At 43.6% G+C, this 24,381-nt stretch overlaps 1 protein-coding gene across 1 annotated transcript in view; it reads left to right on the top strand.

Annotated features, from left to right (window-relative positions):
* UPF1 (UPF1 RNA helicase and ATPase) overlaps window positions 1–24,381 on the top strand; it is a 169,706-nt gene that overhangs the window by 117,930 nt on the left and 27,395 nt on the right. The window contains exons 20-21 of the mRNA XM_073596301.1: window positions 15,221–15,302; window positions 23,884–24,045. Of these exons, the coding sequence (XP_073452402.1) occupies window positions 15,221–15,302; window positions 23,884–24,045 (244 nt within the window). The remainder of the gene's footprint in view (window positions 1–15,220; window positions 15,303–23,883; window positions 24,046–24,381) is intronic.

Raw genomic sequence — 24,381 nt, 5'->3', positions numbered from 1 at the left:
ACAAGAACATCCTTGTCCTGGTAGATTACCACTTCATCTCTGTGGTAAATTCTTACAATAGACATAAGTGTGTCAGGCTGGGGAGAAGGTCTTCCACTCCCTGACAGTTCAAGGAACATTGTCAAGGGAGGAGGCAAAACTCTCAGCTTCTTGGCGCTCGGAGCTGTCGGGCTGTCTCTCCAGCACTGGAACTCCCTTCTCAAGGAACACCCAATTTGGGTGCAGTCTGACAATGCCATACAGTGTCAAATAATTATTTGATCCCCTGCAGATTTTGTAAGTTTGCCCACTTACAAAGAAATGAAGGGTCTATATAGGTGTATTTTAAATGATAGGGACAAAAACTCAACCAAAAATCCAGAAACACACATGATACAAATGTTATAAATTGAGTATCAGTTCAGTGGGTAAAATAAGTACTTGATCCTCTACCAACCAACAATTCTAGCTCCCACAGACTGGTCACAGTATGTGCTCATGTGGTACGTAGATTAGTCCTGTCAATTTAAGTAGGTGCTCCTAGTGACAACTCATGTGTATAAAAGACACCTGTCCACAGAATCTTTCTTCCATTCAAACCTCCCCATCATGGTCAAGACCAAAGAGCTGTCAAAGGAAGTCAGGGACAAGATTGTAGACTTGCACAAAGCTGGAATGGGCTACAAGATCATCAAGAAGTGTGGTGAGAAGGCGACAACTGTTGGTGCTGTTGTCGGAAGACACCAAAATTAAGCTCTTCGGCATTAACTCGACTCTCCGTGTTTGGAGGAAGAAAAATGCTAACTATGACCCTAAGAACACCATATCTGCAGTCAAGCACGGAGGTGGACACAAGCTTTGGGCCTGTTTCTCTGCTAATGGTACAGGCCGACTTTGCCACATTGAGGGGCCAATGGACAGGTCCATGTATTGTAAAATCTTGGATGAGAACCTTCCTTCTTCCCTGAGCCAGAACACTGAAGACTGGTCTTCCAGCATGACAATGACTCAAATCATACCGCCAAGACAACAAGAGTGGCTCAAGAAGAAGCACATTAAGGTCATGGAGTGGCCTAGCCAGTCTCCAGACCTTAATCATAGAATACATTTATGGAGGGAGCTGAAACTTCACGTTGCCAAACGACAGCCAAGGAACTTTAAGGACTTAGAGAAGATCTGTAAAGAAGAGTGGACCAAACTCCCCTCCTGAGATGTGTACAAACCTGGTAACCAACTACTGTACAAGAAACTTCTTACCTTTTGTGTTTGCAAAGAAGGGTTTCTCCACCAAGTACTAAGTCATGTCTGAATTTTTTGTTGATATTCTGTCTCTATCATTTAAAATACATCTATGAAAAGTTATAGACCCTTCATTTCTTTGTAAGTGGGCAAACTTACAAAATCTGCAGGGGATCAAATAAGTTGCCCACTATAGATCAACCATCAATAGGGCAGGAGGAGCCTGGCTGCCTCGAAGGCAACAAACCAGATTCTCTCGTGGACGAAAGCTCACTGTCCAGTGATTTGTTTGATTTACAGAATTATCTCAGCTGCTACCTCTTGGACCAAGGGGAATGGTCTCTCCATCCAGATGTGGTCATCCTATCCTCCAGATACTAGAACAAAATACCTGTTTGTACTCAGGGATCCTCTTGTTCTAGCCTTGGATACCCGCGTTATCCCCTGGTCCTGATTCATGCTATTTCTCCACTGAGTCGGCTACCTCGCCTGTTCCACAAAATAGAGCGAAACGGGAAGACAGTGATTCTTCTGGCACCAAACTGGCCCAGAAGAACCTGGTACACAGACCTACTCAGACTTCTTGCTACCTTGATGAAGACAAATCACTATTCAGAAAGATTTATTATGGCACCTTACTCTGCCAGAAGTGAGCACAGTCAACTCCCAGAAATTGCTGTATCTTGCATTTTGGCCTTCCTACAAACAGGTTCTGACCAGCATCTAGCGCTCAGTAACCTAAAAGGGGCACATTGTGACCTTACCCATCCTTTTACAAAGGTCTCTAGCTTTGCGTTCCTTCATGAAAAACCTTTATTCCAGGTATTATTGTCACAGGTCCCCTTTGCAGGACCCCGTGCTCCTTCGGGACCTTAAAAGGATAGTTCACTTTTACAAAAAAACTGCCTATGCAGGTAAGGGATGTTTGTAGATTAACCCCTTCCCGCCGACTGTACGCACATATGCGTACTCGGCTTTCCGGGGTTATACCGGGATGATGCCCGCAGCTGCAGGCATCATCCCGGTACCGTTGTTTTCAGCGGGCGATCGGCTACCCGAGTATAACAACCGATGCGGCTAAAAGCCGCTCGGCTGTTATACCGGAGGAGCGGGAGGGGACACCCCCCCCCCCCTCCCGCCGCCTCCCGCCGCTGTTACCGGGCCTCCCATGCGATCGGGAGGCCCGGTGTCCAATCGGGAATCTTCGGCGGCTGGGGGCGGGCTGGAACGAAGCTGTGAGCGGCTTCGTTCCAGCCTACTAATTGTAAACGCGGAAGCGACGTCATGACGTCACTTCCCGTTTACTCGCCTGCCAATGGCGCCGAATTTAAAAAAGTATACAGTATTCAGAATCGCCGTTTTCGGCGATCTGAATACTTTGAAGTGTAAAGGAGGGATGGGGGGTCTTTTAGACCCCCCATCCCTCCATAAAGAGTACCTGTCACCACCTATTACTGTCACAAGGGATGTTTACATTGCTTGTGACAGCAATAAAAGTAAAAAAAAAAAATTTTTAAACACAATTTATAAAAGTACAAAAATAAATAAAATAAAAAAAAAAAAAAAAATTTTTTAAAGTGCCCCCGTCCCCGCGAGCTCGCGCAGCGAAGAAAACGCATACGGAAGTCGCGCCCGCATATGTAAACTGTGTTCAAACCACACATGTGAGGTATCACCGCGATCGTCAGAGCGAGAGCAATAATTCTAGCCCTAGACCTCCTCTGTAGCTCAAACCTGGTAACCGTAAAAAATTTTTTAAAGCGTTGCCTATGGAAATTCATAGGTACCGTAGTTCGTTGCCATTCCACGAGTGCGTGCAATTATAAAGGGTGACATGTTTGGTATCTATTTACTCGGCGTAACATCATCTTTCACATTATACAAAAAAATTGGGGTAACTTTACTGTTTGGATTTTTTAAAATTCATGAAAGTGTCACTTTTCCAAAAATTTGCGTTTAAAACACCGCTGCACAAATACCGTGTGATAAAAAATATTGCAACAATCGCCATTTTATTCTCTAGACTCTCTTCTAAAAAAATATATATAATGTTTGGGGGTTCTAAGTAATTTTCTAGCAAAAAATACGGATTTTAACTTGTAAACACCAAATTTCAAAAATAGGCTTAGTCATGAAAGGGTTAAAACAAACTTTGCAGCTCTGCCTAAAGCTAAATAATACCCTTGCTATACGTGTAGTCCATTTGCATACCTTATGAATACCTTGGAATACCCCCAGGACGTTGCTAAGTGAGGCCTAGTCGTTACTGCTCACTTCCACCATCACAGGAGTGAGCTCCTTCTCTGATTCAAACCCTACCACATACTTTCTCTCCCCTGACACTGTAGCTCTGAGCTCAGCATTTGAGAGCCCATTCCTGTGATGATGGAGGTGAGCAGTGATGACTAGCAACGTCCTGGGAGTATTCCAGTCAGGTTTATAAGGTATGTAAATGGTCTACACCTATAGCAAGGGCTTTATTCAACTTTAAACTTAAAAAACTGAACAGGAAGGTGGGACTTTAAATGAGGCGCGAGGTGTGTAGAGCCACGCGCCTCCATCCCCGATAATTTGGACAAGGAAAAGGAGCAAAAAAGTGGGACTTTAAATGAAACATGCACTCCAGGAGACAACACAACCATGAACATGGCAGGTACCCAAGAATAGAGCAGAACCAAAAACGTTGAGTAGAAGCATCACATGACATCGATTGGCATTAAATGGTTTAATAGTGTAAAATTGTAACAAAAGTACAAATTGTAACATGATCCATACTGGTACTATAGAAACCCAGATCTATGAAAACCAAGTCTTACATTATACATACAATGTAACAGAAATACAGTGTAATAACATAATTAGTTTATACTGTAAACATTGTAGAAAACAGTTTCATAAACAGCAGGTCTCCATAACAATCCTTTGTAATCTTAGTTGGTAAGTAAAATCCAATTAAATGTAGAATAGGAATAAAGGTAAAAACTGATGCAACTATAAACAAAGGGGGGCAAGTGTTGGCTCACAATCCTATAGTAAAACAACCTAATTGGTTCATGCCATACATAATGTAGATAGCCAAATTCACTGAAGTGTGTCTCCATGGTAGATGATTGTAATCATAGTTGATTGGTATAGTCCAATTGGTATATATATAGTAGTAGAATGATAATAGTATAGTATAAACGTAGATGGAATAAAGCCCCGTCATCGGTGTCGGTGGGGGTGTGCCCAAAAACATGCCAGTGTCCAAACACCTGAAGGTGCAAACCTAAATCCTATGGTGTATGAATAATGTGTCTGTGACCTATATTGTATTCAAAAATATGAGATTTACAATCAAGTCCATTCCTCTCATCTTTATCAGGACAGGACACCGGCATTATACACCATGGGGGGTCTCAAAACAATGAATACAAATGAAGTAAAATTTTCTTTTTTTTTTTTTTTTTTTTTCCCCCTCCTTGAAGTACTTCACTGGATACAGGGATCCCACCCCCTAACCCCCTCTTCTTTTGTTCATGGCTTCTTTTTTTTTCAGTGTCCAATCTAAAGCTGGCACAATGCAGTGCCTTGAAACAGTATTCATACCTCTCAAAATTTTCCACATTTTGTCATGTTGCAGTGAAAAACGTAAATGTATTTTATTGGGATTTTATGTGCTAGACCAAAGCAAAGTGGCACATAATTGTGAAGTGGAAGAAAGATGATTAAATGGTTTTCAACATTTTTTAAAAATATCTGAAAAGTGTGGCATGAAATTGTATTCACTCCCCTTTAATCTGATACCGCTAACTAAAATCTAGTGGAACCTATTTCCTTCACAAGTCACCTAATTGTTGTTTTCACCTGTGTGAAATTTTATTTCAGTATAAATACAGCTGTTCTGTGAAGCCCTCAGGTTTTTAGAGAACCTTAGTGAACAAATAGCATCATGAAGGCCAAGGAACACACCAGACAGGTGAGGTATAAAGTTGTGGAGACGTTTAAAGCGGAGTTCCACCCAAAAGTGGAACTTCCGCTCATCGGATCCCCAACCCCCCCCCCCCCCCCCCCTCCGGTGTCACAATTGGCACCTTTCAGGGGGGAGGGGGGTGCAGATACCTGTATAATACAGGTATCTGCACCCACTTCTGGGAATAGACTCCCATGGGAGTCACGCCCCCTCCCGCACTCCCCCGCTGTCTCCTGGGAAAGAGACAGGTCCCAGGAGATAGCGGGGACCATTGAGAACGCGCAGCGCTACTCGCGCATGCGCAGTAAGGAACCGGGAAGTGAAGCCGCAACGCTTCACTTCCTGATTCCCTCACTCAGAATGGCGGCGGCAGCACCTGAGGATCGAGGGACGGTTCGATCTCGGGTGCCGACATTGCTGGACCCCGGGACAGGTGAGTGACCTTATTTTAAAAGTCAGCAACTGCAGTATTTGCAGTTACTGACATCTAAAAAAAAAAAAACAAATTTTCGCCGGACTCCCGCTTTAAAGCATGGTTAGGTTATAAAAAAAAAATATATATATATATATATATATATATATATATATATATATATATATATATATATATATATATATATATATATATATAATCCCAAGCTTTGAACATCTCACAGAGCACTGTTCAATCAATCATCTGAAAACGGAAAGAGTGGCACAACGGCAAACCTACCAAGACATGGCCGCCTACCTAAACCGACAGGCCAGGAGAGCATTAATCGGAAAAGCAGCTACGAGGCCCATGGCAACTCTGGAGGAGCTGCAGAGATCCACAGCTCAGGTGGGAGAATCCGTCCACAGGACAACTATTTAATCGTGCACTCTACAAATCTGGCCTTTATGAAAGAGTGGCAAGAAGAAAGCCATTGTTGAAAGAAAGCCATAAGAAGTCCTGTTTGCAAGAAGCCATGTGGGGGACACAGCAAATGTGGAAGCAGGTACTCTGGTTAGATGAGACCAGAATTTTACTTTTTGACCTAAAAGCAAAATGCTATGTGTGGTGGAAAACCAACACTGCACATCACCCTGAACATACCATCCCCACCGTGAAACATGGTGGCAGCATAATGCTGTGGCGATGCTTTTCTTCAGAAGGAACAGGGAAGCTGGTCAGAGTTGATGGCAAGATGGATGGATCCAAATACTGTACAGGGCAATCTTAGAAGGAAGCCTGTTAGTCTGCAAAAGACTTGAGACTGGGGCGGAGGTTCACCTTCCAGCAGGACAAAGACCCTAAACATACAGCCAGAAATGGAATGGTTTGATCAAAGCATATTCATGTTTTAGAATGGCCCAAAGTCCAGACCCAAATCCAATTGAGAATCTGTGGCAAGACTTGAAAATTGCTGTTCAGATGCTCTCCGTCCAGTCTCACAGAGCTTGAGCTATTTTGCAAAGAATGATGGGCAAAAATGTCACTCTAGTTGTGCAAAGCTGGTAGAGACATACCCAAAAAGACTTGCAGCTGTAATTGCAGCAAAAGGTGGTTCTACAAAGTATTGACTTGGGGGATGAATACAAATGCACGCCACACTTTTCAGATATTTATTTGTAAATAATGTTGAAACCAATTTTATCATTTTCCTTCCACTTCACAATTATGTGCCACTTTGTGTTGGTCTATCAAATAAAATCCCAATAAAATACATTTTACATTTTTGGTTGTAACATGACAAAATGTAAAAAATTTCAAGGAGTATGAATACTTTTTCAAGGCACTGTAAATCTATTTTAATGGATATGAAAATACAGTTGTGCTCAAAGGTTAAAATACCCTGGCAGAATTTGATTTCTTAGCCATTTTTCAGAGAATATGAATGATGACGCACACTTTTCTTTCACTCATGGTTACTGTTTGGCTGAAGCCGTGTATTGTCAATCAACTGTATTTAAATCGTAATGGCAACAGAAACTACCCAAATGACACTGATCAAAAATTTACATACCCCAGTTCTTAATAGTGTATTGCCCCCTTTAACATCAGTGACAGCTTGTGAAGTCTTTTGAGGTATTTGAGGATGAGGCTCTTTATCTTCTCAGATGGTAAAGCTGCCCATTCCTCTTGGCAAAAAGCCTCCGGTTGTTGTAAATTTTTGGGCGGTCTTGCATGAACTGCACGTTTTGAGATCTCCCCAGAGTGACTCAATGATATTGAGGTCAGGAGACTGAGATGGCCACTCCAGAACCTTCACTTTATTCTGCTGTAGTCAATGACAGGTCGAATTGGCCTTGTGTTTTGGATCATTGTCATATTGGAATGTCCAAGAACGTCCCATGCAAAGCTTCCTGGCTGATGAATGCAAATGTTCCTCCAGTATTTTTTATTAACATACTGCATTCATCTTGCCGTCAATTTTGAACAAATTTCCTGTGCCTTTTTATAGCTCCCACATCTCCAAAACATCAGTGATCCACCTCCGTGATTCACAGTAGGAAGTGTGTGCCTTTCATCATAGGCTTTGTTGACTCCTCTCCAAATGTAGCGTTTATGGTTGTGGCCAAAAAGCAAAATTTTGGTCTCATCACTCCAAATGACTTTGTGCCAGAAGGTTTGAGGCTTGTCTGTGCTGTTTTGGCATATTGTAAGCGGGATACTTTGTGGCATTTGCGTAGTAATGGCTTTCTTCTGCCGACTTTACCATGCAGACCATCTTTTTTTTTCAAGTGCCTCCTTATTGTGCATCTTGAAACAGCCACACCACGTTTTCAGAGAGTCCTATTTTTCACCTGAAGTTATTTGTGGGTTTTTCTTTGCATCCCGAACCATATTCATGGCAGTTGTGGCTGAAATTTTAGTTGGTCTACCTGACCGTGGTTTGGTTTCAACAGAACCCCCTCATTTTCCACTTCTTGATTAGAGTTTGAACACTGCTGATTGTCATTCTCAATTACTTGGATATCCTTTTTATATCCCTTTCCTGTTTTATACAGTTCAACCACCTTTTCCCACAGATCCTGTGACAATTCTTTTGCTTTCCCCATGACTCAGAATCCAGAAACGTCAGTGCAGCACTGGATGAAAGAAGCAAGGGTCTGTCAGTCCAGAAACACATTGACCTTTTATACACTCACACTAATTACAAGCAAACGGATCACAGGTGAGGATGGTTACCTTTTAATAGCCATTCAAAACACTTTGTGTCAACTTGTGTGCGTGTTATCAGGCCAGCATCACCAGGGTATGTAAACTTTTGATTAGGGTCATTTGGGTAGATTCGGTTGCCATTATGATGTAAAAGGAGTAAACAGTTGATTTGATAATGGCTTCAGCCAAACACTAACCATGAGTGGAAAATGTTTTTGTTCATATTCTCTGAAAAATGGCCAAGAAATCATAAATTATGCCAGGGTATGTAACCTTATGAGCACAACTGTACCTTGTATCCTGTGATATACTCAAAAAAAAAGGATTTTACAAGTAAATCAAAAATCCCATTATTTCTTTATTATTCATTAACCACTTGCCAACTACCCGCCAATGTTGTACTGCGGCAAGGTGACACGGCTGCACGAAAAGACGTACCTGTACTTCATTCTGTACAATAGCCACTGGGTGGTGTGCGCGTTTCCATTGGCCACAGGGGGAGCTAATCAGTGGGGCACCCGCCGATCGTTCCCCAGAGAGCCGCGGTCTGCTAATGTAAACAAGGCAGACCGCCATTCTGTCAGGCGTGGACACTGATCTTGTGTTCCTGCTATTCAGGAACACTGATTACTGTGTCCATGCAGTGGTCCACCCCCCCCCGTGTCATTTATACAGTCAGTGCATATTTTTTTTTCAGTTAAAGTAGCATAGAGCTGTATTGCAAAAAATGGCCTGGTTATTAAGGGGTTAAAAGCTTCTGGTCCCAAGTAGTTAAAGGGACACAGGATCAGGAGTAAAACAGAGGCAGCTCGGTTATACTGCTGCCCACTGGAGGAATTGGACACCCACAGAACGATTTCCATCACTCCTTTCTTTTTTGCATAGCTGAGTCACTTAGCCTTGTTTCCATGTCGGAGATATGGCTTTTTGGCTGCAATTCTCCCATGAAGACCACTTTTGGCCAGACTTCTCCATACAAATCTTCTATTCCACCACATCCCCAAAGGTGCTCTATTGGATTGAGATCTGGTGACTTTGGGGGCCATTGGAGTACAGCAGGGGTCAGCAACCTATGGCCCGCCGCTGCTAAATGTCCGGCCCGTCAGTGCATATGATGAATTCATGTGCACCCAGCATGCAGACATTTTAACCCCCTGGTTGGCTTTCATGAGATAACTGGGCCCCTGGTCGGCTGGCCGGAGACCCAAATGAAGCCAGAATCGGGTTTCGGATCTAGTAACCTGGAAGCAATGTCATGACATCACTTCCTGTTTACTGGAGACTTAAAGACGCCAAATTTTAAAAAATGGCAGTATATAAAACAAACTTGGTGTTTTGAATGCTTTTAAGTGCAAAGGAGGGATTTGGAGTCTTATAGACCCCGATCCCTCCATAAGGAGAACCTGTTACTGCCTATTACTGTCACAAAAGATGTTTACACTCCTGACAGCAACAAAAGTGATTAGAATTTTTTTAGAAGGACAGTGTAAAAATAAAAAAGAGAAAAAACGTTTTAAAGTGCCCCATCTCTCCGTGCTCGCGCGCAGAAGCGAACGCATACGTAAGTCGTGCCTGCAAATGTAAATCGTTTCAAACCACACATGTGAGGTATCGCCACGATCGTTAGAACGAGAGCAATAATTCTAGTACAAGACCTCCTCTGTATTTATAAACTGGTAACCTGTAGAAAATTATAAAACGCTATTCCACGAATGTGCACAATTTTAAAGCACAACATGGGGGGAGGCTGTGTAATGTAAAGGGGTCCAGATTATTATCTTCATTTATTAGCAGGTGAATGTGGCCCTCCATGCATTTTCATACATTAAATCCATCCCTTAAGTGGAAAAAGGTTGCTGACCCCTTGGAGTACAGAGTACTCGTTGTCCTGTTCAAGAAACCAGTTTGAGATAATTTGAGCCTTGTGACATGGTGCATTATCCTGTTGGAAGTAACCATCAGAAGATGGGTACACTGTAGTCATAAAGGGATGAAGCAACAATACTCAGGTAGGCCTGGCATTTAAACGATGCTCAATTGGTACTTGGGGGGCCCAAAGTGTGCCAAGAAAATATTCCCCACACCATTACACCACCACCAGCCTGAACTGTTGATACAAGACAGGATGGATCCATGCTTTCATGTTTACGCCAAATTCTGACCCTAACATCTAAATGTCGCAGCTGAAATCGCGACTCCTCAGACCAGGCAACGTTTTTCCAATTTTCCCATTTCCAATTTTGGTGAGCCTGTGCAAATTGTAGCCTCAGTTTCTTGTTTTTGGCTGACAGTAGTGGCGGACGTTGTGGTCTTCTGCTGCTGTAGTCCACCCACTTCAATATGTTGCCTTTCTATCACCTCAAACCAGTTTGCACTTTCTCCTGACCTCTGACAAGGCATTTTCATCCACACAACTGCGGCTCACTGGATATTTTTTTTCTTTTTCGTACCATTCTCTGTAAACCCTAGAGCAGTGATTGCTAACCTTGGCACCCCAGATGTTTTGGAACTACATTTCCCATGATGCTCAACTAAACTGCAGAGTGCGTGTGCATCATGCGAAATGTAGTTCCAAAACATCTGGGGTGCCAAGGTTCGCCATCACTGCCCTAGAGATTGTACGTGAAAATCCCCCTAGATCAGCAGTTTTTTTAACTACTCAGACCAGCCCGTCTGGCATCAACAACTATGCCACGTTCAAAGTCACTTAAATCCCCTTTCTTCCCCATTCTGATGCTCGGTTTGAACTTCAAGTCGTCTTCACCACGTCTAGATACCTGAATGCATTGAATTGCTGCAATTTGATTGGCTGACTTGTGTTGCCAAGCAATTGAACAGGTTAGCAGAGACCCTAGAGAATAAAATGGATATCGTTGCAGTGTTTTTTCACACCGTATTTGCGCAGAGTTCTTACAAACACAATTTTTTTGGAAAAATTTTCACTTTTTCCAATTAAAGAAGAAAACAGTGAAGTTAGCCTAATTTTTTTTCTATAATGTGAAAGATAATGTTACCCTGAGTAAATTGATACCTAAGTTGGCATGCTTCAAAACTGCGCCTGCTCCTGGAATGACGACAAACTTTGGTGTTTAAAAATCTCCATAGGCAGCATTTAAGAATGTCTTCAGGTTACCAGTTTTGAGTTGGAGGAGATATTGGGCTAAAATTATTGCTCTTACCAATCGTGGCGGTACGTCACGTGTGGTTTGAACACCGTTTACTTATGTGGGCGCAACTTGCGTATGCGTTCGCTTCGCGCGAGCTCGGAGGGACGGGGCACTTTGAATTTTATTATTTATTTCACTTTTATCTTTTGTTTTTTACACTGTCCCTTAAAAAAAGGAAACCTTTTTTCTTGATCACTTTTATTCCTATTACAAGGAATGTAAACATTCCTTGTAATAGAAATAAGCAGGACAGGGCCTCTTTAATGTGAGATCTGGGGTCAAAAAAACCTCTGATCTCACATTTACACTGAACAGCAAAAAAGTCTTATTTTTAATTGAAGGAAAAAAAAGTGCCCTTTAAGGCCGCAGAGTGGAAGTGACGTTTGACATTGCATAGTGGAGTGGGGGTTATTTTGCCCTCACTTGACTTCCTGACATCTATCCCGGAGATCGGATAGTTTCCGCCACTACTAACTGCTTCGGGAAGAGGGGGGGTCGCACCTCTCCCGCCGCCCATAAAAGGGATCTTGCAGAAAATCCGCCTCTGAGACCACTTTTATGTTAAAGTGGACCGCTCGCTGTTTAACCGCTTGCCACACCCTCCCACCATCAAATGATGGAGGGGCAGTGCGGCTCTCGTACACGGCGCGACCCCGATCTCTGTAAAGAGCCGGGGCTCTTTAACCATGTGATCGGCTGTGTCCATGTAAACACGGAGACAGAGTGTGTGGCGAGGAGAGCCGATCAGCGCCATCCACTCGCATGGACTTGAGGTCCATAGACTTCAAGAATACAAAGGGATTGCTTCAATTCGCATCACAATCGCGGCAAAATCGTGCATCTTTCAGGTCGCAATAGTGGAAACCTAGGCTAAAGGTATCACTGGTAGTAACAGTATTTTGTTTACCTCATAAAAAGAAGTGTAGGCCCCAAACTTGGAACACCTTTCACTTCTGAAGTCAGGAAGAATTCTTAAGCTTCTCCCAAGTCTCCAATTCCAAAGCCAGACCTAAGCCAGTTTGACTGCAAGCCCTGGGCTCCCAAATTTTCCCAAATTTGCAGACAAGTCCTATTTGAAAAGAGGGGACTACCCTCCGTTCAAAAGCCTTTGAGAACACCTGGTCAGGTCCTGAATGCATGTGTAAAAGACTTGGTGTAAAGGGGCTACAAACTAGAGTTTCACCTCCTTGCTTCATCTAACATTACCTGTGTCTTCAGCCAGGCTTGCAAAACTCCATGCTCTACAAGATGGCTTCAATCAGGGAGTCATTCACACTGTTTCAGAGGGGGGCAGGTTTCAAGGATTTTACTCACCTTTTCACAGTTCCCAAACCAAGAGAACATTTGCTTCATCTTGAATCGTAAAACCTTTGTCTTCAGTTACGTTTAAAGTTTGCATGGAATCCACCAGGTCTGTCATAGCATTCCTCCACCAGGAAGATTTTGTAACCTCAGAGGATGTCCCCATCTTTCCAGTGTACCAATGCTATCTGCACTTTCATATGGGCACACAACAGTACCAGTTTGCAGCTCTTCCATTTGGTCTGCCCCCCTCCCCCCCCAGAGTTCACCGAAGCACTGGCTCCAGTACTGGTGTTACTACACACTCAGGACATTCCTATAGGAATATATGATACCTGAACAATCCCCTGTTGTCAGATTTTGACAATGTGATGTGGACAGTCCAGACATCACAGAACTATGGGGGTGCAGACTTGGATCTCCTGGCTTCTAGGTTTTACAACAAACTGGACAATTTCATTCATGGCTGATGTGCTGCCAAGATTCTTTCCTCATTCCTGGACCTAATCATCCTAATCAGGTAGCCCTTCTTAGCGCAGCTAAGATTCCTGTTTTTACTTCCTCGGCTGAGGAATGTTATGCTGGATTAGTGTGGGCCAGACCCTTTTTAGAGACTTTTTTTTTTTTTTTCCTGCTACATGGTTAGGCAGGGTTGCAGCGTTCCTCAGACATACATGGGTGTTTAGGTGGATGCGTCATGCTCATCCGAAGGTCTTTTGGTATCGCGTACACCAGTGCGAGTTGCTGTATATTTTTTCTTTGACTACACTTGTGCAGATGACTGTGCCCTTTTCCTGCTTTAGTCTCTCTCTGATTATGGTAATTAGGGAGGGGTCCCCTTGAGGTTATTTTTTCTCGGGTAGTTTGGCTGGCAGAATATCATGCTGTGAGGGTTTTTACAGTGGAAAGCTTATATTTCCTCTTTTTGCCAATGTCCCAATCTCTTATAGTTGGCAGTATGACCTAACTGTTTAATTTCTCTTTCCCTAATTTAAGTCCAAGTTAAAGTACAAAAATCTTATATGATGCAGTTTGTCTCTTGTATCAACACAGCAGTGCCAATAACCTTGTGGTGTTACCTGTTGATTGTACCAGTAGATCCCTTTGTATTTTTTTTTAGCTGTTTTAGGCCAAGCTGTTCAGCAAAATGGGCAGTTACGTTTAGAGAAGCCCCTGTCTTGGCTGCTAAATGGTAGGAGCAGCAGTCAGTCAACCAGCAGGAGGTATTTACTGCAGGAGATTGCATCAAAGCATAGGGAGACCACCACACTGCTCAATTGGGAGTTGGTCACTCGGTTAAAGAAACAGAGCAGAAACTTGCAGGATAAAAATGCATTTACTCATGCCAGCATAAAAGTCTTGTAGAGCTACATTTACAAAGCAAAAAGGAGCTTTTTAACAGCATTTGAGTTTACATAGATTTTAAATATGGCATGCGGCCATTCTTGTGCATGCACAGATGAGCCCACAGGTTTGTGCCCGGCCTTTGGGGTCCATCTGTGTATGCACAGACAGGGAACCTGTCGCATATGTTCCGCAGGAGTCTCTCTGTATCTGAGCTTAAGGCACATCTGCACACCCACGGGGCCGTAGAGAATGTCTCGCCTAGGTGAGAAGTGGAAGTTCTACTTTGCAGCATAAAGTGTATTGTAAAAAAAGAAGAGTAGGATGCTGGGCAGCCCAAGATGTAATTTGGGGTGAAGGTCCGCTTTAAGGAATACTTTTTTAAAGGAGGCAGGGTCTTGTATCTTGCTGGTTGCACATCACTTGTTTGTAGGCTGATTCACATGAAGTAACTGTGTCTTGATAGTTGACGGTAAATCTTTTTTTTTTTTTTTTTGTAAACTATTGCTGGTCAAAATGTGTCATTTAAGGATAAGTATGACCAAAGCTTTTTTGGCCATACTACTTCTGTGGATCACGGAAGTGCACTTATTTCTGCACTCGTGTGACGCTGATTCAGCCAGGAGCGGGCTTCAGTGAGCTGTCGGCTAATGTCCTGGAGCCAGTCCAGGGTCTGCAGGGATCCCGACAGGATCAACTCCGACTCCTGACCAGCAGGTGTCTAAGCATTATAGCACACCACTGAGAATGTGTCAGCTGCTCCTGCCACCTCCACAGGAAGGCAGGGCACAGAGTGGTGACAAACAGTCACTGCTCTTTACTCAGAGTGGAGCTGAGCGATCAGCTGTTTTGATCGCTCAGTTCTCGGTTATAGAGCCGGTGGTGGACAGCTGCAGTCATCTAGGCTAGTATGTATGTTTGGTTTTTTAATCTACTTGCCAGTATTGCCCTCCTTAGTCATGGAGCAGTGAGATGTGAAAAAAAAAATCAGTTCAGTCCTGTTTAGATCAAAACCAATTATTTGGCCTATTTTTATATTTTGCTGATAGCTGGAGTCATAAATCTCAATGTTACCTTTTTGTAGCTTCATTAAGTTATTTAACTTATTTGCAGGGTGCACGCTTTATGACAACTGCCATGTATGATGCTCGAGAAGCTATAATTCCTGGGTCTGTTTATGATCGAAGCAGTCAAGGTAACTTCTTGTACTTTTAACTGATGCATCTGTTTTAAAATATTGTTCATTGAAGGCAACACAGCTAGATCTTTGGACCCTGACCAATGGCTTATAGTGCCACCTGCAACAGTAGGTGACACAGCTCTTCTTCTTTTTTTTTTTTTTTTTTTTTTTTTTTGAATAGCCTCAAGAAGTTAAAACCTAGGTTTTTCTGTTGGTGTTTTTAATGTGTGTTTCTTTGACTTTTGTTTCCTTCCTTTTGGGCCCGCCCTGTCCTTTGTACTGCTTTGGGACATCACATCGGTCAGGATCCTAAGATCTAACACTACTGTTAAATGAACAGAAAAGAAAATCTGATTTTTGTATTTGCAGCAAAATCCTTTTTCTGTGTTCCTTGAAGAACATGGCTAGATCTAAGTACTATAAAGCGTTGGTAAAGATTCTATCTGAAGTAGTGGATGCAGGACCATATGGTGCACTTGACCTTTTTTCTCTGAGTGCTGTAGTGATATGCTTTGGATGGTCACAAGGATACAGTGATATTTCAGAGCTCTGTATTGGCTCTTTCAGTGACAAAAAAAAACAGTATTCTAAAATAAGTGAATTTGAACTGGATCTGTTCTTGTGAGGGGGGTAGGGGGAGTTAAAAAACAAAAAACAAATTTAGCGTGGAACTGAATCTATTAGCAATGAAGTCAAGCAAATTGTTCATACAAACATACCTGGTTTACAGTGAAATCCAGATAATGGGTTGCCCAAGGGTTCCAGATTTGTGGCTGGGAAAGCAGCCACAATTAGATGACATCTCGGATGAGCAGTACAGGCGCAGTGCCTCATGCTGCTCAAGCTGTGCCCTTTTTGGGATATCTCCAAACCATTGTCTAGTTCCAATGGCAATTCCTTCAAAATCAGACAATTACTGAATTGCCAAACGAGAAGCATCGTATATGTTCTCTCCTATATCACATGCCGTCAACAGTATGTTGGAAGAACAACCAGACAGCTACGCAACTGCATAAGTTACAACTGTCTAATGCATGCAAAAACACCAATGTAGTGAGACTATAGAATGCCACAAGTCCAATATATATATTCCTTTTTATGGTACACACCATCAAAAAGTAGACTGACACCTTCAGAGGAGATGATTACTTCAAATCCATCTGTGGCTGCGTCTTTCATTGAACTCAGAGAAAAGGATTTCACGGTGAGTTAAAAAAAATCCAATCATCTTGGCGTACAGTACAGGGCTCTTTTTCTCTGATTTGCTGAAAAAACTAGAGCCTCACGGAGCGGGCTAAGGCTATATGGGTACCCTGTGAAGTGGTCCCAGTAAAGCTTTTTTGTCAGTGTCCAATCACTTGAAGTTAGTGCCATAAAACCCATCGCCTCTGAATTTATTCCTGTGTCCTGTCCTGTACTGTACTCCAAGATATGGCATTTACAGGTTTGTCAAAATTCCAATTTATTTTTAAAGTATGCTCTGTGAATGGGAACACGTAACAGTCAGGTTTTTCTCAAATTTGACCGCAAAAGTGGAAATACTTAAAGTAGAACTAAAGGCAAAACCTTTTATTTTTTTATTTTTAATTTTTTTATATTGGATTGAGTAAAGGAGGGCTATAACCCCTGTCAGTTTTATTTAATCATCTGTGTCCCTTTGGGGAGATTTCACTTCCTGTCCCGTAGCCCAAACGGTAAAGAGGAAATCCCTCCAAAGTTGAGGGCATCTCTGGATGTCACCAGGGTTACCAAAACTAGTGTTCCAAGTGGAGTATTTCCCATCTTACTGTCCAGTGTTAACCCAAAATTTGTTAATTTTTATTTTACTTTAATTTTCAATAATGGTAAACAGAATAAATTGGGTGAATCTCTCTAACAGGGACACAGTTGGCAATAAAAACTGACAGGTGTTCTAATTCCTCACCATTTTATCTAAAACTACAAAAAAACACTTTAAAAAAGGAGCAGATGATGTGAGGTTAATATACACTATTATTAATGACTTTGCCACTGCGCCATCCATGCACTACATCTAGAGCACTGAGAGAAAAAGGTCAAACGCAGCTTGGAATGCTCTATATTCCTGCAGGTGGTACTATAATGTATCGTTCAAAATCCTAAGATCTAGCTGCGTCCTTCAGTGAACCTCAGAGAAAATTATTTTATGGTGACTACTAAAAATCATACTTGTGACTATTTGGTAGGGTTGCAACGATACCAGGTTTTTAAGACCGGGTACTGATACTTTTCCTCAAGTACTCGCTGATACCGATTTATTTATTTTAATTTTTTTCCCCCTTTTATTATAGCTTTAACTTTTTTTTTTTTTTTTGTGGGGAGGGGGTTATTTTTTAGGGTGGGGAGGGGCATTATTGTTTAGGGTGGTGAGGCGGAGCGTGAGGTTATTGTTTAGGGTGGAGACGCGAGCAGGGAGGTTATTTAGGGTGGAGAGGAGGGCAGGGAGGTTATTGTTTAGGGTGGAGAGGTGGGCAGGGAGGTTATTGTTTAGGGTGGAGAGGTGGGCAGGGAGGTTATTGTTTAGGGTGGAGAGATGGGCAGGGAGGTTATTGTTTAGGGTGGAGAGGTGGGCAGGGAGGTTGTTTGTATATGAAGGGAGGGGAAGGGGAGCATTTGGGAACCCACACACTGCCAATCACTGCACTACAACACCCAGCAGACCTGCCCTCCCCTTCCAAGAAGTTCTGCAGCAGCTTAGACACTTAGGGAAAATCATCAGAGGTGGTGGGAAGCAAAGCCTGGCTCAGTGTAGGACACACTACTCACCAGGCAGATCTGTCTCCCAGCAGCCGCCTGCAGAGGAGCCCAAGGAGAAGCACATTGCCCGGAGGACACAATACAGAGCTGAGGGGACGGGTCCACTGCAGGGAAGGGAAAACCCACTGACAGCTGAAACGTCATCGGTTGTTAAGGACGCGGCGGCCCCGCTCCTTAACAACCTATGATTACCTGCATTCTTTTGTCTACATTTCGTCTGTCAGCGGGGGAATCCCGCTGACAGATGAACGAGCCGAACCTAAAGGTATCGGTTTCAGGTATCGGTGCATTTGCACGAGTACCAATACTCTTGCAAATGCTTAATATCGGTATTTGTGCAACCCTACTATTTGGGTTATGCTGCCACCTTCAGGTAAATGGCCAGTATTTAATGCACATTCATAAATCTTCCAGCTCAGCTAAGCTGTAATTTCTAGTGACCTTGGGTAATAGATGTGCCTGTGAAGTCTATGAAAATTTTCTCTGTGGACATTAGCTCCTGGTTTCAAGGTCTCTTCTGCTGGGGAAGAGAGCGGCTTTAAAGTATAACTAAAATTAAAACCTCTTTTAATTTGTACAAAAGAGTGGAGTGATTGCAAACCCTCACCTTGTAAAACAACCCATTCAGTTTAAAATAAAAGTGAAAGGGAAAACATTTGTGTATAGATATGGGAAAATAATTTTCCCCCATTTTTATAAGTCATCACATAATCTATGTTCTCACCTGCATAAGAGCTAGGGGTGGATAAACAGCAGCACACTGATCTTCCTAGTGAAAGGCTGTGTGGGGGGAGGGGGTGGCTGTCAGAAGTCTGATCATTGTAGAGCAGGCTGAGTTCCCAGCACAGCTAGAGAACTGACCATGATGTGCTCTCCTGCTTCGTGTGGTCAGTTTTTTTTTTAAGAAAGCAGGGGGACTAGCAGGAACACCAGGCATTTCACACACAGGAAGAAATACAAAGAAAACGGGATACTTTTTCATACAAATACATGGTACAGCAGACACACATTAGGAATCTGAACTGTTCGGTTTACATATTTAAGAACACCTGTAGGTTTTAGTGCTGCCTGTGTTCAGTTCACCCTCTTACCATTATGCCTTAACTAAAAAAGCTAAAATTTTGTGTTGTCACCAGAAAAGGAATAGAACAGCAATCTTCCAGTATAGACATGATTTCTGGTGACAACCAGGTATTCCCCTCACTTTAGAGAGATTTCTTCTCGCTTCCTTTTTGTGATGGGACAGGGAGTGAAGTGAATAAAATGGACTGCCTTACTCCAAAATGGGGAAAAAAAGTTTTGCCTTTAGTCCTACTTTTATCTGGCTTGATTGCCTATGACCCTGGAGCCAAGAGGTACCTGGACCCTGCATGCAAGAGCATGACCAATCTATAAGGGTGTCATTTGGCACTGGATTGTGCGGGCAGCATTCCCTGGGGGAGGTACTTGGTATCCAGTGACTTGCTGGCAGGGGGCTATACAGGCCCAGAATCATAATTCCGTCTGGCAGAGTCAGGTCCCTGAAGGCCTTGTGGGCATGTCCACTGTGAGGGGTGAAGATTGGGCTTGTATATAGATAAGTGTTGCGCTGCTGTGATGTGCCAATGTGTACAATGAAAAATACTCTAAATGCATCAAAGAAGTGAATAAAAATGTACTTTCTAGAGTACTTATAATCCTATTCAGTGATCCTTAATTAATGAATGTCCAGTGTTTAAAGTCCAGACAACACTATTTGGTAATGGTGTATTATAAGTGTTCAAACAGTGAAATATTCCACTCGCTGTGTCTCCTTTTTATGTGTGAATTCCACCATTTGGGATAGCCTTCACCTGTGATATTCTACATAAAATATTCTACTGGTGTTTAAAACCCAAATCCCAGTGCTGTAAGTGCTTGCTGCAGCTTCTCCTGTGCTCCACCAGCTACAGTAAAAATATGAGTGTGGCCTCGTACCTGTTACCTAGACCTATGTTATTGGTCTAGAAACGCCTGTTCTCCAATGTCGGGGGAAAACAGATGTCCCTTAGACCACTCAGACGCAGTTCGGTATCTCCTCTCTCCTTACCCGGTTAGTTTTATGGATATCCCCGTGGTAATCTCTAGACAGGGCTTATAATCTCAAACTACCATAGTGTACTATGTAAAACCTCCAAAAATTTTATTAAAACTATGTATTATGCTCACAATAAAAACACTTGTAAAAAAGTATTCCAAAATAGGATCCAGGACAAACTGAACAAAGACTTGTGGTTACTCCTCGCAGCTCATCCGTGACATCACCTCACTCCTCTCACGCGTATCGTCACTAACCACGTGACTTCACCAGGTGTTATTTTTTTTTGCCCAGTGTTCACCTGGCGGTGGCAGCATAACCCGAAAATATGATGTGGCTTGTGTTCTGTGATGTACGCCAAGAAAAGGATACAGGGGTCAATTCACTAAGGGTTAAATACCGGCTAAAAAGCTGTAAAGTACCGTATGCGGTAACAATTGTGCCAGTGTTCAATTCATTAAGAATTTTGCGTTAAATACCGAATGCGGTACTAGTCAGATTTAGCAGTAATTACCGTATTGAACTGGTTTCTAAAGTGCGGGCCGGGAACGGATGACTCATCAGTTGTCAGCCGGTTCCCCACTGACAGCTGGAAAAAAGACAATTAAAAATTATGACGAAAACGGCGTGAGTATCCCCCCACTCCCGCAAAATGCATACCAGACCCATCAGGTCTGGTATGGATTTTAAGGGGAACCGCACGCCCAAAATCCATACCAGATCCTTATCTGAGCATGCAGCCTGGCAGGTCAAGAAAGGGGGGGAGCGAGTGGCCACTGAACCATTCCAGGCCACATGCCCTCTAAAGCCTCATACACACGATAGGACTTTGTACAAACTTTCCCATGGATTTTTGTACAAAGGGCGTTGGCCATAAGTTTGTATTATATACACACGGCAGAACTTTTTCAGCCAACTTTCACCAAATCACGTGGTTTTTCAGCTCTTTACCACCACCCTTTGGTCAACTTCTGTATTGTCTGATATTGTGTCAATCTTGCCACTTTTATCGGCGAGATTGACACCTTGCGAGCCGGGTTCACACTGGTGCGGGGATCCGACTTGGATCCCCGCCAATGCCAGGCACTATGTTTGGTATGAATCATGAGGGGGAACTCCACGCCAAATTTTAAATAAAAAAACGGCATGGGTTCCCCTCCAGGGGCATACCAAGCCCTTAGGCCTGGTATGGATCTTAAGGGGAACCCCCTATGCCGAAAAACTGCGTGGGGGTCCCCCCCAAAATCCATACCAGACCCTTATCCGAGCACGCAGCCCGGCCGGCCCGGAAAGGGGTTGGGGGCGAGCGCCCCCCCGAACCTCACTGCGTGCCCTCAACATGGGGGGTGGGTGCTTTGGGGGAGGGGGGCTCCCTGCGGGGCCCCCCCCCAAAGCACCTTGTCCCCATGTTGATGAGGACAAGGGCCTCTTTCCGACAACCCTGGCCGTTGGTTGTCGGGATCTGCGGGCGGGGGGCTTATCGGAATCTTGGAGCCCCCTTTAATAAGGGCCCCCTAGATCCCAGCCCCCCACCCTATGTGAATGAGTATGGGGTACATCGTACCCCAACCCATTCACCTAGGGGAAAAAAGTGTCATAAAAAAAACACACTACACAGGTTTTTAACGTAATTAGGCAGCTCCGGGGGTCTTCTTCCGACTTCAGTGGTCTCTCCGCTCTTATCTCCTTATCTTATCTCCTCTTCTCCCGCTCTCCGGTTCTTCTGCCGGGCTCCTCTGCTATCTTCTGCTCTTTTGCTAGTGGTGACCCGGTCTTCTGTGTTGCAGAAGATAGCGGAGGAGCCCGGCAGAAGAACTGGAGAGCGGGAGTAGAGGCCGGAGAGAGCCCCAAAGTCGGAAGAAGACCCCCGAAGCTGCCTAATAAATTACTTTAAAAACCTGTGTAGTGTGTGTTGTTTTTTTTTTTTTTTGACACTTTTTTTTCCCTAGGTGAATGGGTAGGGTTTACGATGTACCCCATACTCATTCACATAGGGTAGGGGGATCTGGGGGCCCCCTTATTAAAGGGGGCTCCCGGATTTCGATAAGCCCCCCCACCCGCGGACCCCGACAACCAACGGCCAGGGTTGTCGGGAAGAGGCCCTTGTCCTCATCAACATGGGGGCAAGGTGCTTTGGGGTGGGGGTGCCCGCAGGGCGCCCCCCTCCCCCAAAGCACCCACCCCCCATGTTGAGGGCATGCGGCCTTGTACGGTTCAGGAGGGGGCGCTCGCTCGTTCCCAGCCCTTTTCCTGACCGGCCTGGCTGCGTGCTCGGATAAGGGTCTGGCATGGATTCTGGGGGGGGCCCCCCACGCAGTTTTTTCGGCTTAGGGGGTTCCTCTTAAGATCCATACCAGACCTAAGGGCCTGGTATGCCCCTAGAGGGGAATTCCCTCTCACGCTCACCGCAATAGGAAAATGTGTTATTCCTATTGCAGCCAGCGCGAGATGTACAGTGTAAATGGAAAAAATACCGCCCTAAAAAAAATAAATAGAAAGCAGCAACAAAACCGTCTAATATCTCTATGATATAAAAACATAAAAAACGAAAGTTGCGCTAAATTGCAAATAAGTGTGATTAATCCGGTGAGAAATCCTAAATTGAAAAAATTCCCCCCCATAAAACCACAAATCAACCTAAGTTGCATATATAAGGAGTGACAAAACAATAAATGATGTGAAAATTAATAAACAAACATAAGCCAGAACGAATGTCCTTAGTGTAACGCAAATACAACGTGAGCAGATAGATGCAAAGATGGATGTAACCCTCTGGTAAGGGTTTTCATACACAGAGTCCTGCCTCCAGGGGTGATCCGTCTCTCCACTATCTATGATCCGGGGAGGTGAAGATAGGGAACGCTGAACCTCTCCTGTCAATATACATCCATTTGCATCTATCTGCTCACGTTGTATTTGCGTTACACTAAGGACATTCGTTCTGGCTTATTGATGCACTTTTGGTGATTGATGGACCTTATGTTTGTTTATGACTTTTCAGATCATTTATTGTTTTCACACCTTATATATGCAACTTAGGTTGATTTGTGGTTTTATGAGGGGGAATTTTTTCAATTTATGATTTCTCACCAGATTAATCACACTTATTTGCAATTTAGCGCAACTTTAGTTTTTTATGCGAGATGTACAGTACCCTGTCGCCGAGAAACTTCTCGCGACTGCGTACTGTAGTTTGTGCAAAAGTCCAATGGTTTTGTGTACACACGATCAGACTTTGCTCCATCGGACTTTTGTTGCCGGAAAGTTTGTGCGTTCGCACAGCCAACAAAGGTCCGATGGAAACAGAAAAAGTTTGTCCGATTGGAGTGTACACACGGTCGGATGTTGCTCCAAAATAGCTAATTTGCATGTTTGTTGTCAAAAAGTCAGATCGTGTGTACGGGCCTTTACTCTGTTTTGGACCAGGTACCTTGTGCACATTTTACTTTGTTCATTTTAGGGTTTCTTTCTCTGTTGCAATACTATGGCACAAAGATCCAGTGTCAAGCATATGAATAGAGCAAGATCAATGGTTCTCAACTCCTGTCCTCAGGACCCACTAACAGGCCAGGTTTGCAAGGTAACTGAAATAAATCACAGGTGATATAATTTGCTGCTCAGTGATTGCAGTATTCTAGTCTACATCTCTCCAAGGGAATACTTAAATCTGGCCTGTTAGTGGGTCCTGAGGGCAGGAGTTGAGAACCACTAAGCTAGATGATGATATAGCTGACTAATGACTTTTATTTTATTTTTTTCTTCAAGCTCGACCCTCAAACATGTATTTTCAAACACATGATCAGATAGGCATGATCAGTTCGGGACCCAGCCATGTACCTGCCATGAACATTCCTATACCGTTCAATCTGGTCATGCCTCCAATGCCTCCACCGGGCTACTTTGGTCAAGCCAATGGACCAACTGCAGGTATGTCTTGGTTGTAGACTATGTTCAATAATAGGTTGTCTCGATGAATGTTTTATCTTCCATTTTTATGGACAGAAACAATCTGGCTTAACTAACTCTACAGGAGTTTGGGACACTGGCAAACAAAATGTAAGCCAGCCCACGTACAAACCCCTCCTGAGCCCAGCATGTCTCAATTTCTTGCTAGTTTCTAAGGAGGTTGGATGTCTTTTCTTCAGCTCTCCTGAAATAGTTTAAGGCCTCTTTCACACGGGGCAGATCAGTCATGATCCGCCCCGTGAACACACGCTGGCTCAGCGGGGATCGCTCCGCCGATCCCCGCTGAGCAGGAAGATG

Source organism: Aquarana catesbeiana, linkage group LG01, assembly GCF_042186555.1.
Source record: "Aquarana catesbeiana isolate 2022-GZ linkage group LG01, ASM4218655v1, whole genome shotgun sequence".
NCBI lineage: Eukaryota > Metazoa > Chordata > Amphibia > Anura > Ranidae > Aquarana > Aquarana catesbeiana.
The sequence above is the reverse complement of the archived record's forward strand: the minus strand, read 5'-3'. Positions and strand labels throughout refer to the sequence as shown.